This window comes from Maylandia zebra, linkage group LG23 (assembly GCF_041146795.1).
Source record: "Maylandia zebra isolate NMK-2024a linkage group LG23, Mzebra_GT3a, whole genome shotgun sequence".
Classification (NCBI taxonomy): Eukaryota; Metazoa; Chordata; class Actinopteri; order Cichliformes; family Cichlidae; genus Maylandia; species Maylandia zebra.
Window position 1 is genome coordinate 20,313,838 of NC_135188.1, and position 18,190 is coordinate 20,332,027.

Here is an 18,190-nt window from a genome sequence, read left to right on the forward strand (position 1 = left end):
AGCGCCCCCCGCGACCCTGAAAAGGATAAGCGGAAGTGAATGGATGGATGGATGGAATGATAGGAGCCAAAAAACTGTGAGTAATAATCTGGAAATATAGCTGTGTAATAAAGTGGTAATAGTAGTGTGACAAGGCAGAAACAAGAGTCCCTATATATAATAATAAGAAGAAGACTGCCAAGTACTCCAAGTAATTGATTCATGTGGTTATGGTTTGTAATGCTGACAAAAATCCACCTGATGGCACTCTGGATGTAAATGGTTGGTTTGTTTTCTGCTCTAACAACCAGAAAGTCAGAAACCAAAAGAAAAATTTTAGTTGCAAAGTTTTGGATTAAACTTTGGTTCCTAGCAATAGTAATAATAGTAATAATTTTGACATATGATAGTGTTAGAGGACTTAGTGAACAGAAGTATTTAACTTGACAGAAAAAAAAAGAACTTAAATGTTTAAAATTTCTTCAGAAAGTTCTCAACCAAATGGTTGAGTTTTCACTTTATTTTGCTAATTCAAACATTAACGTAAATGTTATTAAAATTAATTATTTGCCATAGAATCAATCTACTGGACCCATTTCCTTATCCATTGCTGTTAATTAATCACATTAAGTGTTAGCACAGCAAGAATATGCTGAAAGAATTTCCTCAATAAATTCCTTAATAAATACTCATTTATTTATAAATTTTTAACTTTCTGAGTCAACATTAGTAAATATTTAAAATTAAAAAGTAAACCTGGAAATCATAATTATCAATTATGATAATAAAATAATAATAATAATTCCCTTTTAATTAAATGGCACTAGCTTGTAAATGAATATTGGAAATTGTCAAAATTATAATTAAATGTTTCACAATTACTAGACGGACACTAAACAAGTCTATGGCTCAAGACCATGTGCTCCTGTGACTGATTCATGAGCAATGTTCCCTCTAAGCTGCGCACGTGCGCAATCGTGCACTACTGGCACGGTCTCCGCGCACAGAAAATCTGCATTGCGAACAAAAAAAATCGAATCTCAATTGAAATCAAAGTAAATACGTTTACAATTCATTCTGTCTTGCAGTGTGAGTCAGTAAGTGACTGGTGACTGGCTGCTCCAGCCAATAATGCGATTCACATTCGTATATACGCAGCTAATCAACGTCATTGACAGGCTATGACAGCGTCCTTATGTGCCAATACCAGTGTTTTAGCTAGCAAAGTGGCGTGGCTGATGTGGAGTTAAACCATGTTAGTGACAACGTGTACAACTACTGGAGATGTGAGCAGGACAGATGGAACAATTGACGGAAAAAGTGTGGACTTTATACCAGTTTTTAAATTGTGTTGATAGGCCACGTAAAACCAGAGTTATGATAAAAATATCTGCAATGTTTGGTTTTCTTCCTGAATACTATCTTTGTTTATATTTACTGAAGAAACGGTAAAAACACGTTTTATAAGGAAAGCGCTCAAAAGCGCTCTCCGCCTGTGAGCAAAAACAAATCCAAAAAAACCCCCACCCTTTCCTGTTGGTGGAAAAATGTACCATGTCCACCAGTAAAAAATAATATGGCAACATGGCATTTAGTTGTTTAGGAAGGGGGGAAGTTTTAGGAGTGACGCCGGTTTTGAGATGTGAGAGATTTGCAACATTTAGCGCAAATCTTGTGTAGTTAGTGTGTAGTGTAGTCAATAGTTTCGTTGTGTGTGTCAGAGCAATGAGGCGACTGCTGAATGTTACAGGAGTGATACATCTCCTGTTGTCAGGCCTGCAGGTATCAGGCTGTTGTTCTCCTTTATCTCATAGTGGACAGAAATTATTTTGATGCAGAACAGCTGATTGTTCTGTAAATAGTTTGAAATGTTTATTTAAAAAAAAAAAGCCTTGGCTGCATTTTTAGGTAAACAGCTGCAGAAAACGTTGTTGTTTGCAAAACTCAGTTTTTTGATGAAGTAACTATATAATTAATTGCCCAACATTGGTCATTATATACTGTATTTTGCAGACAGAGTTACAGGACTACCTCCCAGACCACAGACTCATACTCATAATACAAATCAGAGCTTTATAAAAGAAAAGAAAGTTGTATTTTCAAAATTAGAGTTTAAGTGGGCTAAAACAGTTAATTAAAAGTAGTCTAACATAAATGTAAATGCTGTAATTTGATTATTTTAATAAACCATGTTACTTGCATGGATTCGATGCTGGCGTGACCACAGTGCACATGTCTAATTGCCTAACAAGCTCATCACTGGACCCACTTCGGTTTGCCTACCAGCCTGGCATTGGAGCGGATGATGCCGTCATTCACCTCCTACATCGTTCCCTCGCTCATTTGGAGACCGCTGGAAGCACTGTGAGAATCATGTTCTTTGATTTCTCCAGTGCCTTCAACACTATTCTTCCCTCGGTTCTGAAGGACAAGCTGGAGAACTCTGGAGTGGACCATCACCTCACTACCTGGATGTTGGACTACCTCACCGACCGACCACAGTATGTGAGGACTCAGGGCTGTGTGTCGGACAGGGTCGTCTGCAGTACGGGGGCCCCACAGGGAACGGTTCTGGCTCCGTTCCTCTTCACCATCTACACTGCAGACTTCTCCCACAATTCCACCCAGTGCTTCCTGCAGAAGTTCTCTGATGACTCTGCAATAGTCGGCCTCATCACTGATGGGGACGACAAGGAGTACAGAGGACTGACTCAAGACTTTGTGGACTGGTGCCAGCTGAACTACCTCCAGATCAATGCCAGTAAAACCAAGGAGCTGGTGGTAGACTTCCGCAGGCACAAGCATTCTCCACTGCAACCACTGAACATCCAAGGTATGGACATTGAGGCTGTGGACAGCTACAGGTACCTTGGTGTTCATCTGAACAACAGACTGGACTGGACTCATAACTCAGACGCCCTCTACAGGAAAGGGCAGAGCAGGCTGTACCTGCTGCGGAGACTCAGGTCGTTTGGGGTGGAGGGCCCACTCCTGAAGACCTTCTATGACTCTGTGGTGGCTTCTGCTATCTTTTATGGTGTGGTCTGCTGGGGCGGCAGCATCTCTGCTGGGGACAGGAAGAGACTGAACAGGGTGATCCGAAGGGCCAGCTCTGTTCTAGGATGCCCTCTGGACCCAGTGGAGGTGGTGAGTGACAGGAGAATGGCGGCTAAGCTGTCATCCCTGTTGGACAACATCTCCCACCCCATGCAGCAGACTGTGACAGCATTGAGCAGCTCCTTCAGTGGGAGACTGCGGCACCCACGGTGTGGGACGGAGAGATTTCGCAGGTCTTTCCTCCCCACTGCTGTCAGACTCCACAACAAAGACTTTAACTGAACAAACACACACATCCACACATGTGCAATAACACTAAGTGCAATAATCTTTTCTGGCATCGTTGTATTTTTACTCAGTTGTATATAGCATTCGTATTCTATTTTTATCTTATTGTATATTTTTATTCTATTTTATTCTACTGTATATAGTATATTATTTTATTCTATTCTGTACAGTTGTGTACTGTATTTATTCTTATTGTATTCTAATTTTTGCGTCATAACTTTTGCACTGTCCACTTCCTGCTGTGACAAAACAAATTTCCCACGTGTGGGACTAATAAAGGTTATCTTATCTTATCTTATCTTAATGTTGCTTACAGTGGTCCAAGGGACCACTAAGGGAATTTGTGTGTTAGCTCAGACATTGTTCATGAGCGGTGTCTTCTGATACCATACACATACAAGCACAGTGTTTCTGAGTTCATGGCCTCATAGAAAAGCGCAAGGGCTGGGGCTCTCCGCCTATAGTTCAGTTTCAGTTTATATTGCCAACAAACAAGATAAGTGGGGCTTTAAATTGTTCTGTCGAGCAAGTTAATTTGGTATCATCCACGACTTGCTGCTATATCAAGGGGAATCCATGATCTTTAATGTTACCTTCAGTGAAGAGAAAAAGATGCTCCCACCCTCCCTGATTTCTTTTGTCACAACTTCTTCACAAGTTTCAGCTTGGTCCAGATCTTGCACTAGCATTTAATCAGAGGGACAAATATGAGTATTTTTGTTCTGAATCACTTTTTAAATGCAATATTTTGTTATTCAATACACAATTTTCCTTTACCAGCAAAGTTCAGTCACATACTACTAGAAATAAACTATATCCAGTGACTTGAATAACATTTTATACGTAAACTATTAAGAGACATCTCAACCATTTGGTAGATATCAATATTTTAAAAACTATAGAGTCTATTGAAAAAAGTATAAGTGATTGTGGTTATTCCTCACCCAAGTCAATGAGAAATGCAAACATAAACTCCATTTCATTTTTCTTGGTGGGGTAGTTAAAAGGATAAGTAAGTAAGTAAAATTTATTTATATAGCACATTTCACATAAAAATCACAAAGTGCTTCACAATAAAATCAGACATACAAGATGCTATCCATGTTCTTCCGCTTGTCCATTTCAGGGTTGTGGGGGTTTCAACACCACCCACCTGTTGCGCCTTCATCACTGATTGACCTCTAGACATCCAAAGATCCAGCCTCCTGCAGCAAGTAGCACCAAGCTGCCTGCTTGCATACTGAAAAATTACGGGCTGTCATATTGAAAAAATGCCTATTATTAGAAATAAACCACTACAAAATGTATTGGGGATGGATAGTTGGGATATTAGTATACCATATAGTATATATAGTATACCATACCTCCGACCCCCTCACCTAATCTGTTGAAAACTGGACTGCAGAATTTTTGGAAGAATATGCATGAAAAAAAAAATAATTCCCTCTCGCTCCTGCAGGACAATCTTTATCCTTCAAGCTCAGGTCGTCTACCAAAGGTCTGAGAGCTCCTGTGCTCCTGCGCAGTATCTTTGCTGTTCCTAGGACTGCCCTCTTCGGATGTTGATCCTGGGATCTGCTGGAGCCACTCGCTTAGTTTGGGGGTCACTGACTGGGTGCTCCAATTACCACTGGGACCACCGTTAGCTTCACCCTCACATGGTCATTTTCGACCATCCTAGGGGGTGTCTCCCATTTTGACCTCAGGACTTCCACTCCATACTCAGCACAGATGTTTATATAGATAGATGGATAGATGGATGGATGGTTATAGCAGAATTTTGATATGATAGTACTGTAAATTAACTGGTTATTACTTTTGTAATTGCATAGCAATAATCTAGAAATTACCAAATTATTACATTAAAAGTTCTGTTTTCAATATCATATTAGTACATAATATGGTTTTTAACAATGTAGCTCATCCTATATTTTCTCATTTCATCTCCACTGTGTTTCAGCTGTGATCCAGACTTCTTCCAGAGAGTGTGTACATCCATGTCTGTAAGATCCAGAGAGGAGGCCCAGCAGCTGGAGTCTCTGCTGCAGCTCCTGGGGTTCCAGCTGCTGTTAACAGGAGAGTTAAACAGGAAAAGCTGCTGGTCTGTGGGGAGAGTTCTCAAACTGTGTGGCTCTAAAGTGGATCTCATCCTCACACCCAGCAAGATGTCTGCCAGAGGAGCTGCTCTCCTCTTTAGACACACAACACAACTACACAGTCTGAGGCAGGAAGTGAAATCATGACTCTCTTGTTCTTCTAACACCATTTATCTGCTGTCCACTTTGAATCTTTGGTTCTTGGTGTTCATCATTTCTGCTCTTTTGTCTCTGTGATCTTCAGGCTTTCCATCGACATGTCCTTGCTCCTGTTTCAGTGGGTAAGAAGAGGCAGAGTGGTCTGTCCGCTGGCTGTGGAAGAGCTTTCTCTTGTGCCTAAGAAAGCCCGACCATCACAGAGAGTATTGTTGAGGGCTGTCAGTAGTTTGGCTTCCCTGCTGAGACACTGGACAGTCGGACGGTTAGACCTGACTGACAGCTGCATCCCTGCTCAGGGTCTGATTACTCTGCTGCTCCATGATGGTCCTCTAACAGTCAAGTAAATGTCTTTCCTGAACATCACAGGCCAAATAAAATGTACATTTTTACTTTAAAGCTAATTTTATATTTATGATCTCTGCAGACTGAGTGAAGAGAGCTTCCAGCAGCTTCTGTGTCTCCTCCATGAAATCCAGGACAAGGACTTGACGTTGTCCTTCTTCAGTAAGGTTGGTGGAGACCTGACCTCCTGCTGTCTGAACTGGGAGCTTCTTCACTATCTGCTGCAGCAGGCGTCAGCTCAGACCATCACTGTGAACCTGAGGAAGAACCTCTTCTTACAGGAGGAAACCACACGTCTGCTTCCCTTTCTGGACAGGATTGTGTTTAAAAGGTGCTGAATGTAGTTTGATCTTTTACCAAACACAGTTTCTGCTGTTTAATCAGGAGGATTTGAAATGCTGTCTCATCTTTAATCAGCAGTTTATGGATCCTTTAAACAAAGTTGGAAATAAACTGTTTGTTTTCAGGCCCAGTCCCAGCTTTGTGATGAGCTCCATCAGAGAGCTCTACAGAGCTCATGACAGTCACGCTGTACCCAGTTTACTGAGGTCACTTGGTCATGTGATCAACCTGAGCTGCAGAGAGCTGGACTCAGTGGACTGTGCTGCTCTGATCTTCATCCTCAAACACGGAGACAGAGTCAAACTGAACCTCCTGTGGACCTCCATACCAGCAGAGGGAGCAGAGTCCATCCTCTTCATGCTGGACAAAGTTTCTCATCTCAGGTCAGATATTTGTGGTAAATTTCATGTAATATGAACACATAGGTTAATCTTCCTACAAAAGGTCAACATTTTGGCTTTGTACTAATTACCTGCTGATCAGATTGTCCAACAGTAAACTGAAAGAGAAATAAACAAGCCCAATTACGCCGATTAAAATCATCTACAACACACTCTTTAACATTCGGTACTTCTGCATTTGTTTTTTCCTTGCAGTGTTGACAGGAATCAGCTGCTCAGGTTCATCCACTGCTGTGCTGCCTGTGACGTCCAGCAGGAGGCAGCGTCAGGCCTGCTGAGGACTCTGCAGCACAGCTTGGATCTGTCCTGCTCCTCCTGTGTGGAGCTACCAGAGGAGGATCAGCCTGAGCTTCTGAGTCTGACTGCTGATGACTGCAGGGCCGTCTCCACCATCCTGACACACAGCAGCCAGGACACACAGCTCGACCTGCGAGACTGTGAGGTGGAGGACAGCGTGCTGGACCTGCTGTTTCCTGTCCTCCACAGGGTCCGCCTCAGGTGGGAAACACCACAGAAGAGTCTAAACCAGAGAGAAGCTTGTTCACACTGGTGTTGATGCATCCTGATAGTTTCTCTTTGCTCTGTTTGTCCTGTTTAGAGTCAGTAAAACTGTCCTCGTCCAGCTGCTGTCTCTGGTTCCTGTGAACAGTGAGAGGGACACAGTGAGGCGGGCGGTGTCCCTGTGTGCAGCCCTGGGTGGAGAGCTGGATCTCAGTCACAGCACGCTGGATCAGAGGGTCTGTGGGGCTTTGGTCCAGATGCTGGACTCGTGTGAAGGGCTGACAGAGCTGGACCTCAGTCACTGTCAGCTCACTGACCAGCTGCTGCTCCCTCTCATCACACATCTGCACAAAGTCCAAGTCCTGGAGTGAGTGTCACACACTGATCCTTCTCTGGGAGGCACCAATAACCATCAGCCTGTTCACACACACTACAATAATATGATGTGCAGTGATCACTTAGAGCCACTTGTTGTGTTTGTGTTACAGTCTGAGTCACAATCAGATCACTGATGCTTCGACTGATGTGTTACTGCAGCTGCTCTCCATCAACCCCTCCATCGACTGTGTGCGGTGAGCCAACATGAATCAGTCCCCATCAGTGAAGGAGTTTCTCCTCAGACTCTCAGAGGAATCATTCACAGTCTGAGCTCACATGGATTCATGTTGTTCTGAGTGAATGAGTGACGTCTGCTCTCTCTGCTTTGGTCTCTTTCTAGACTCTACAGCAACAACATCGTGCACAGAGCAGCCTTCAAGGAACACAAGCAGTTTGAGATCTGGTGAAGCACTTGTCATCATTAGGGAGGAATTCTTTAACAGTCCTCTGATAATCATTAGATGAAAATATTGGCTCGAAAGCATCAATATTGTGATCATATTAGTCAGTAGTGTAAGATAGTAAAATCAGGTTAAAGAGGTTTGATAACAATTAGATATTTTTCTTTAATATCATAATTAAGAATGTGGTTTATATAAAAGCAAAGCTCATATAGTTTTTTATCTTTTTTTTCTGAAGTGTTGCAGAGTCTCTATGACTGTCATCCTGACATTTATACAATGGATTGTCTTGTTTTGCTTTATCACAGTGACAAACATATCAGTTGTATCATTACTGGGAGTTTACCTCATTGATTTTATGTATCTTTCAGCTAATGTGCAGTAATCAATTAGAGCCACTTGTTGTGTTTGTGTTACAGTCTGAGTCACAATCAGATCACTGATGCTTCGACTGATGTGTTACTGCAGCTGCTCTCCATCAACCCCTCCATCGACTGTGTGCGGTGAGCCAACATGAATCAGTCTCCATCAGTGAAGGAGTTTCTCCTCAGACTCTCAGAGGAATCATTCACAGAACGTAGAATGCCCAATAATAATAACAACAACATATTTGCTTTACCTTGAGACGAGCTTTCAAGCACTTAAGTCAGAGTTTTTATTCTGAGTTGATCAAAGACCTACAGCAGCAGAAACAACAGTCAAAGAGTACAGGGGTACTGAGGAAAAAGTAGAAAAACAAAAGATGCACTTCAGAAACTCTAACAAAACAAACAAAAAAACTTTAAGTCTGTTATGTAAGTCACTTCTAACTTCATTTGCTTCACAATAGTTATGACAGATTCCTAATTAGCTTACTAATCAATGAAGGCAGAGGGAAGTACACAGCTACAGAATCCAAACGTCAGACAAATGTCAACAGGAATCCAAACGTCTGGCCAGCTTCAGAAAACAAACAGGCATTTAGCTGTTTTTGAGGACAAGCATTTATAGCAGAAACCTGAGATTTTTAAAAAAAAATATATGCTTTTCAAAATACCTTTTAAAAGCTCCTGTTCAGGTTCTGTGGCATAACTATCTGACTCACTTTGCTCTGTACTAATGTTAGATTGCTGTTGTCACACAAGAATTATTTAACTGCAGTAATGTCTTAAAGTCATAAAGACCTGGATGAACTCAAATTGCCTGCTTCTAAATTCAGATTAAACTGATTTTATTAAAAATCTTAGAAACGTTGTATCGAACCAGATACTTTCTCTGGATGGCATTTTCTCTGCCTTCAGTAACACTGTGAGGAATCTTGAAGTAGTTTTTGATCAGCATATGTCCTTCAGTGCACATAATAAAGACATATGCACGACTGCTTTCTTCCATAATATCTCTAAAATCCTGTCTCAGAGTTATGGTAGGACAGGATACTCTTCACTGGGTCCCTGTTAAATCCAGAATCAGTCTCCTCACATACAAGGTGATGCCATCTAATGTATGCACATTTAAAGTTTGCTTTTCTTGTGTTGTTGTAGATCAGAGGAGGAGCAAACAAAGGAACTTGAAGTGGAGATGCTGGAAATCCAGGCGGCAGCTTCATCAATAGGTACGACTTTAGTAGTTTCTCTCAGAAGATAAGTAAGGAACAAACACGAGTATCTGAGTCTTACAAATGTCAGTTCTTCACACAAGTGCTGCTGATTGGCTGAGGAAATTAAAGTAGTCCTGGTGAACCCACAAGAGGCAGACTTGGGCGGGTGTTCACATACAAACTGTGTCTCATCATTGTACATACGCACAGTAATGAGACACCATCATTGAGAGTCTGGATAATTCAAAGGTAGCAATTTTAAAGTGGAAGTAAGTAGAAAAAAATATTTTTCTCTTAAAAAGAGATCACAGACAAGGTTTAAAACATCTATTGTGTTTTACTGTATTATTTATTGCAAATAGAAAAAAAAGCTCTACTACAATTACAAAATTTTATCTGATTGGTGTTTTATTTCATATTATCACAGGGTAACATTTGAATAGTTTAGATTAGTGTACAGTGTTTCCTGTTAGTCCCCTCTATTAAGTGCCCATTTATTTCAACTACATATTCAAATTATAACAAACAGTTGAATACATATTTTAGTATGTTCAAGTATATTTAGTAATTTATATATTAGTATTTCAGTAAGTTCTTTTACATATTTACATTTATTTTTAAAGTAACGCAATAGTTACTTTTTCTGGTAATTAGTTACTTTTAGAATATTGTAACTCAGTAACTAACTCTGTTATTTTTTTTGAAGAAGTAACTAGTAACTATATTGAATTACATTTTCAAAGTAAATTGCCCAACATTGGTCTTTACCTTACAACATAAAGCACCTTGACGTGACTTTTGTCATGATTTGCGCTATACTGAATTATGAAAAATGTAACAACATCAACAAAAATATCCCAAGAGAGAGATTACTTGATCTGCTCCTGTAAATGTGTGACCTTAGAGCCAAAAAAGTGTTTTATAACTTTTAAAACAACCCCTTCAGCCTTTACTCAAATTTGCTAGTGAACAGGCCCTTAATATTAGCCATCAATAACACCATATTCATGTGATTAACCTCTAAATAAAACATAACATTAAACCATCAAAAGGTTTGTTTTAAATTCTACTCAGGTGGAATTTTAAAAGCTGCAGCTCTCATATTTTAATCAGTTGAAGCTTATGTCGCTGTGCATTTATGTCAAGATGGCAACATTGTCCAGCAAGTTTGAAGTAACCAATTATTAAGATTGAATTATGTTATGAAAAGGTCCCATACCTCAGAACTGAGTTTGGCAGTGTTCATCCTGACTTTTTGTATCTATTTATTACATTTTTTATTTTGTTTAGTCTTATAGCCAATAAATGGGAATATTAGAATCTTTGTAAACATAGCCACTGTAAGGAAGCAGATACACAAAGGAAAATAACTACTAAAATACTGCACTATACAAAAATCTTCAGCCACCTTTCATTCTGCTTCCATGACCACTTTGTCATGGCTGTGTGCTGTGCAGTAGGGGTGCAACGATATTCGTATCGATATTGAACCGTTCGATACAGTGCTTTCGGTTCGGTACGCATATGTATCGAACAATACAAAATTTTTCATTTATTTTATCAACTTTCCTTCTGACGATGCTGTCTGTGTTGAGCGCTCAGTGAATCTGCATTCGACTACTCCGCCTAGGCTCGACAGTGCAGCCTAGGCGGAGTAGTCGAACGCAGATTCACTGAGCGCTCAACACAGACAGCATCGTCAGAAGGAAGAGCGCAGGGCAAGCTAGCGAGACAGAAGTTAAGCTCTCTTTGCAACATGGACCTCCCGCACCCTCATTCAGATCTGGCGTTTGGAATTATTTTGGTTTTCATGTGACGTATGACCCTGAAGGTAAGCGAGTCATGCACTAAAGTAAAACAGTATGTTGGATGTGCCATGCAATGCTCAATTACATGGGTGGGAACTAGTGTGTTAGCGCAGTTAGCTCGTTAACGTGTTGGCCGTCTAGCCCCATGCACGGGGTGATCGGCGGTAGCTCGTTAACGGAGATTTGCCGTGTTGTGGCGTTAATGTCATTTCAACGAGATTAACCTGAAAGCACTAGTGGGAACACAACGAATATGACTGCACATTTACGCCGACATCATCCTAGTGCAAAGACAAAAACAACAAGCATGCTACTAACTTTAGCCGAGTCATTTAGACAGCTGTTAGCACATGATTCTCCTTATGCTGCTGAGAATATAGCCCAGAAGAAGCGGATAGTATAGCTTTTATTTTGGAAAGAGACATTTCTCTGTAATAAACTCTCTTTTCCAAAGATGAGTGATTCCTCAATCAGATACAGGGCTCGCAATATCGCTAGCCCGACGTCCCGGGGCTAGCGATCTTTTCAGTCGGGCTACCAAAATCTATCTCTTCCCTGCCCGTCGGGCTATTGTAGGAAGGAAAAATATATGTCAATGCTTTTGCATTCTTTCAGAAATGTAGCTGGGTAATTATGTCATTGGCATCGGTGAGCCACTGTCAATATGTGACATATTGAAATCGCGTTTGAATTTGTGCTTGTTTTTTTGCTTTCACTTTGCAATGACAGCACTGATCTGTGAGTGATGATAATTTGTGCACCAATTCCTCTGACATCGTCTTATTAATCGTTAGCTTACTATGCAAACATGACAAGTGAAATCTCTCGCAGCTTAAACATGTGAGAGGTTGATCGCGCAGAGAATCGCTGAGCTTATGTGAGTGCGTGTGTAAAAGCGGCAGGATATATATTTCACTACGATGACCTGGATGATTGAGAACCTTCACAGACAGATATATATTTTAGTTCTGCTGAGCCAAATAAGACAGGTCAGGGTGAAGAAGTGACAGCCAAAGAAAAGCTTACCACAAAACGGAGAAGTTATGACAAATCAGACTATAAGGCAAAAAGAAAGTGCAGCTTTATGGTTTCATGGACAAAAGAATTTCTGTGGCTGCAATATGACGAGCTAAATAACCAGGGCTGCACATAAGTGGTCCGCAGGTGCGCATTCGCTGTCAAAATAAAAAACACGCACAAGGGTTGGGGTTAAATTTAAAAACTGTACTTTTGAGTTAAAATATATATTTATAATTTTAATAAATGACAAATTAAAAATGCATGAACATTTTTTTGTATCGAAAAAATATCGAACCGTGACACCAAAGTATCGAACCGAACCGAACCGTGAATTTTGTGTATCGTTGCACCCCTACTGTGCAGGTAGGCAGGATTGGACCCAAACGCAGGGCTCATGGAGGCAGAGGTGAACTTAAGATACTCAGTTTATTACAGGAAAATAAGAAGAACAGAAAACTAACTAAACTGGGAAAACAAATAAACTAACAGGCAGGCAAACGGAACACAGTGAAAATGAGGGTGCGCAGACATTAACGACGCAACAGAGAGGGCAAAGGAAAACACAGGGCTTATATACACAGGTACACAGGGAGTAATCAGGGAATGGGAAACAGGAGGGAGACACAGCTGGGAGAGATCAGGGCTAACAAGACAGGGGGGAAGTAAAACTGAACACACTGACATCAGACATGAACCTTCAAAGTAAAACAAGAAACAATTTACAAAAACACAGATTGACACTGAACTAAATCTAGAATAATAATCAAAATAGCACAACTAAAGAACCAGAACATAAATCATAATACAGAAATTTACCAAAATATAAGAAACTGCAAAAGCCGGGTCAAAATGACCCAGAACCGTAACACACTTTCACAATAATATTTTATTTGTTTTTTTTAAGCCAGTTAAGACTGACCAATGAATTATTTAAGCTAAAAAACAACAACAACAAATAAACCAGTGTTTTGTCAACACATACTAGACAAATTTGTGTAATAAAAAGTTTTAAATTGTTTCTTTAGGCAATTTCTTCTAATAGCTTGTTGCAAAATCACATATTTTTCCCCCCATTTTTTTAGTTGAATCTATTAACATTTTCAAAGATAACACAGTTTGGCAGGCATAAAAATAGTATTTTTGTACCAACATGGGGATTCTCAGCTATTCCCAGAAAACTTAGCATATTTCATCATTCCTAAAAATAAATAAATACATTTTTATTTATTTTTTTATTTATTGTTATGTTCTTAAGAAATAGGAGGGAATCCAAGAAAGACCTGACACAGGACCTAAGAGAGGTGTCTGGACCATCAGCTGATCATTCTACTGGTTACAAAAGTCTCATCAGAAATGGTCTCAGTGGAAGGATCGGGGTAAAGAAGCCATTCTTAAGGAAGGGAAACGGAGTTACACTAGAATTTTTGTTTCAAATCATTGTCAGTATGTTTGGAGAAGGTCATGAGAGATGACAACACTGAGTGTCTACAGCTATCTGTAAAACAGTGGAATCTCTGTCATGGTTTGATGCTGTAATTCAGCCAGTGGCGAAGATCTTTTCAAACTTGATGGAATTGTAAACACAGAAAGTGTGTGAGAACATTGTGTTTACCATTGTGATCCCATTGGAACACTATCAGCCATACACTGACCTCTCCCGAATCTGGACCCTCAACATTATTGAAGCAGTGTGGGATCATCTTAACAGAAAATGAAACAAAAGGCAGAAACATCAAAAGAAGAATTTTGAATGTCCTTCAAGAAGCCTGGAGAACTATTCCTGAAGACTACTTAAAGAAATGGCAAGAAAGCTGCCTAGGAAAGCTCAGACTGTGCTGAAGAATAAAACTGGTCATACCAAATATCGACTTTGGAAATAATTAAAATTGCAAAAGAGTAAATAAAAATAAAAAAGCTAAATAAATCACTACACCTTTTTCTCACATTTCCTAGCAAAATATAAATAAATTAGGTTTGGAATGAGACTTTTCCTCAGTACTGTAAGTAGACGATTACCACAACAGCCCACTCGGTCTATATTGAACACAAAAAACGTTGGCTGTAGCTGTAGAGTCTAACTGAAAAGTGAGTCTATCCACATAGCAGACAATATTAGAGAATACAAATATTCAACTAAATTGTTTGTAGCTAACATGCTTCAGCATTGGACAGCTACCAGCTAACTTAACCAAATCGATAAATGGGGAAACAGCAGCAGGTATTTCCACAGGTGGAATCCAGAAGTTTCTGAGAGAAAAATGATGGCAGGAAACCTTGAGCTGCTGAAGTCAGACTGACTCAGATCTTATGAAGAGAGCTAGAGTATAGTTTATATTGCCAACAGCTCTTTGTCTTCTCCCATCAGATGACTCTGAGGTCAAACCGGGTCCAAATACACCAGACATAAATCCCAAAGATGTGAAGAAGGTGAGAAAAGAAACTATATTTATATTTCAGAATAATCTGAAGATTCTAAGATTGGTAGATCCTAACAAACTCTTTGAATGCCTGTTGTGAATTTATAAGATGAAACTAACAAACTTCACTACACTACACATGAATAATTATCATATTGCATCAAGCTTTAGCTTTATACCCTTTCTGTGGGATCCTGATTAGTAAATTTACTGTCAGGTTCTATAGCCCATGCTCACAGGTGTACACACGGGTGATCACACCCACAAACTACACCCTTTTTGGCTCCTACCTCAAAGCACACTGTGTTCTATTGATCTTATGTGCTGCACAATAATGTTTAACATTTAGTATTTACTGTCATATTCCCATATATCATTGTGATGTTGTTTATTCTATTACTCTTGTTCTCTTCTGCTTGTTTTCTTTTTTCTTTCTCAGCAGGTGATCCAGGTGATTGATATATGCATTTTTTTTTCTCTGTCCGTTCTGTTGGTTTTTGTTTTTTGCCCTTCTCCCCCGTCCCTCTTCTCAGCTGTTTCTCTTTCCCTCTTTCTTTCTCCCCTTCTTTCCCCCAGTCAAGTCTGTCCCGTATTCAGCAAGTGAAAATAAAACAAACAATAAAAGGTGAATCAAATGGACCATTACGGCAAGGCTGGGATGGTCAGTTTGGTAAAGTAAATCCGTTGGGCATCTTTCTTTGCCTTTAGACAACAATTCTGATGGCAAAAGAGCCAAACGGGACAGGCAAAAAAAAAAAGGTTCTATAGCCCTGTATTCTCACACTGTACATACAATTTATCTGTAAAGCATGCTTAAGTTAAGTTTTCACCATTTATTAACAAATGTTTCTTTCTAAATTCCAGCTTCCATCCAGCTTCATACCTGAAGTAAAAAATGAATGTGCACAAATCTTCTACAGGTAACAACATCATAAATCCACAGCTGTAACAGCTTTCATGTCACATTCTCAGTAAATTTTCTATAAAATTTCTGTTGTTCTCATGTCTCACAATTAGAACAACACAGATTATGCAGACCTCTGGGAGCATTTTAGCATTAAATTTTGGATAATACTTTTAATGCACACTACAGGAAAATCTTTAGCTGTGTTTTTCATCTCATTGAAGACAAAATTAGGGAAATGTAGAAAAATAAAACAAGCTTTCCTTTGAACCACCAACAGAAACTACTATAATTTCTGTTTCACTCTTTCATCATTAGTGGAGGTGCTACAGGAGTAAATGCTCCTGGAGTTACCTGCATTAACTTTGATATATGTTTTACTTTTGTCTGTGTGCTCCCTTTTTGGTCAGTGATCGTGAGGCGGAGTCTGATAGGAACAAAGTTTTTCATTTTAGGGTTTAAAAGTTCAGGTCATACAACCTTTATGTTATATCCTGCAGGTTCAAGTGTCCTGGTTCAGGTTTGTTCCACTGTATTCTGACTGGACTGGTGTTTGATATGACTCGAGAGGCAGAGCTCCTGTACAAAATCATCCAGTGGGATGAGAGCGTCCTCCAACCAGCTGGAAAGATGGCTGCAGGGCCACTGTTCGACATCAAATGTTGTGAGGATGCTGTCCGTCAGCTACACTTCCCACACTGTGTAAAAACACAGGAAGGTGAGCAGATTATTTTTGACAGTAATGCCCACAATAATCACCCACTCACCCCAGAGACTTGTTGTATGTCTGCCTTTGTGATGTTGACTGGCTCTTGCTCTGGGTGGTTGCTGCAGTCTGCTCTTAGGTCCACCAGCCACTTGGCAGTGGTGTTGTGTGACACCTCTTTCTCCCAAATGTTCTCCTAATATTGCTCAGTTCTAGTTGTGTTGTGTTGTTATTCTCTTGAAGCTGAGAGTACATGCTGGATAGATCTTTGGAGAGCAGGCTGTTTATTTTCATGCTCTCTGCTTCCCCGATATATTTCTTCAGCCTTGATAATTCATATTGATTGACTTTTACATGTACTCAACTATGTGTGTGTGTGTCGCTATATGTGTATATGAATGGGCACAAATATACATACAGATTCTCACTATGAGTCACACGTGAACATAGTCGTGCACATGAGCTCACTCACTGAAAATGGAGAAAGTGCACGGTCATATTGAAGTGATTGATGATGATCTTAGTAATATGAATTCATTCCAGACAGCATGTTGAAAAGAAAGGAACAGAGAAGAGATAAGAGGGTCAGAAAAGGGATAAAAAGGCTGTTTGTAAGAGTGGGTAGTTAAAATGAGTGGATCAGTGGGTGTTCAGATAAATACATGTCTGTTGACTCTGTGTTTTCACAGCTCTGCTCTCTGATGGCCTCCTGTCTGTTGCCCACTTCACTGATGATGCAATGAGCTTCATCAAACCACTAAAGATCACAGATACTCATGTGATTGTTGATAACCCCCACCTCTCTGCCTTTGGCCTTGTCCTGGATTTCCTGATGGGCATTTGGAACAAGCAAGTTAAGGGGCAAGTTTTATTGTTCCTCAGTCCACCAAACCATGCAAAACAGACTCAAAACATCAATGTGCTTCTTCTCCCAAGAAACATCCCCATGACTGAGGTAAAAATTCATTATTCTTACAGCTTCATCTTTTTCATTGTGTCAATAGAATCCAGTTTAGTGCATAGTTGTGTAGCTTTATATTCACTTGGAGTTGTAGCTACCAACAATGAATGTGAACATTGATTAAAAATGGATGTGGCAGGTGGAACCACAATGTGTTCCAGTGTAGATGTGCAGTGGGAGAAATGAATCACTTACAAATAAGTCCCATTATAATTTCTGGTACTAATAATTGATTTTCTTTGTGGACAGGCTGTGAAAAGCTGACTTGTGCTGTTGCTGTTGTAGCATTTCCTTCTTTGTGGAGCACATGGTGTTTAAACATTATGGCTGCCCACCAACCCACAGCCAGTTTAAAGTGTCACTAAAAAACATCGTCATCTTAAACTGATCACTTCTATCAAAATCCTTGTAAAAGCAAGTGTATTACATAGCAGCCATATTTAAAAGACAATTGGCTCCTTACTTTGGTAGTTACTTTAAAGCTTTATGTAAATAAACTTTAATTCAATGTTTTGGAAATTAAAAGAAACACTTGTATGAAACCAGTAGTTGCACCTGATTAAGGCTAGCTGACTTTGCCCACATGTAAGGTTTTAAAAACTTTCTCCAGTAATCTAAACTTCTATCCACCATCTTTACCAAAATTCTCCAACTGTCACAATGTGTGATGGCAGATGGCGTGGAGGTTGTGTTGTTCGGACCCAAATGCAGACAAATGAGTCACAACTGAACTTTAACTACATTCATCTCTCTCTCTAATATCTCTGCTGCTACCCAGAACATAACCAAGCAGTGATTATAAGCATCCATTACTGTATACTGCACAACAATACCAAACTCCTAAATATAAACTC

General features: G+C 39.9%; 1 protein-coding gene across 5 annotated transcripts in view; it reads left to right on the plus strand.

Moving 5' to 3' along the window:
• The window catches only part of LOC105940627 (uncharacterized), a 63,986-nt gene that overhangs the window by 35,241 nt on the left and 10,555 nt on the right, over positions 1-18,190 (plus strand). For 3 of the 5 annotated variants that reach the window (XR_013095813.1, XM_076880698.1, XM_076880700.1), the window contains 14 exons: positions 5,285-5,548; positions 5,665-5,919; positions 6,004-6,252; positions 6,389-6,646; positions 6,860-7,162; positions 7,263-7,532; positions 7,654-7,737; positions 7,884-7,946; positions 8,364-8,447; positions 9,465-9,535; positions 14,714-14,775; positions 15,630-15,685; positions 16,170-16,387; positions 17,065-17,330. Coding sequence is in view for 3 of the 5 variants with exons in the window: in XM_076880698.1 (XP_076736813.1) it covers positions 5,285-5,548; positions 5,665-5,919; positions 6,004-6,252; positions 6,389-6,646; positions 6,860-7,162; positions 7,263-7,532; positions 7,654-7,737; positions 7,884-7,946; positions 8,364-8,447; positions 9,465-9,535; positions 14,714-14,775; positions 15,630-15,685; positions 16,170-16,387; positions 17,065-17,330 (2,503 nt within the window). In the remaining 2 variants the exon portion in view is untranslated. Of the gene's footprint in view, positions 1-5,284; positions 5,549-5,664; positions 5,920-6,003; positions 6,253-6,388; positions 6,647-6,859; positions 7,163-7,262; positions 7,533-7,653; positions 7,738-7,883; positions 7,947-8,363; positions 8,448-9,464; positions 9,536-13,603; positions 13,725-14,713; positions 14,789-15,207; positions 15,596-15,629; positions 15,686-16,169; positions 16,388-17,064; positions 17,331-18,190 lie in introns of those variants that run through there. The other 2 variants (XR_013095814.1, XM_076880699.1) reach the window with 2 other exon arrangements.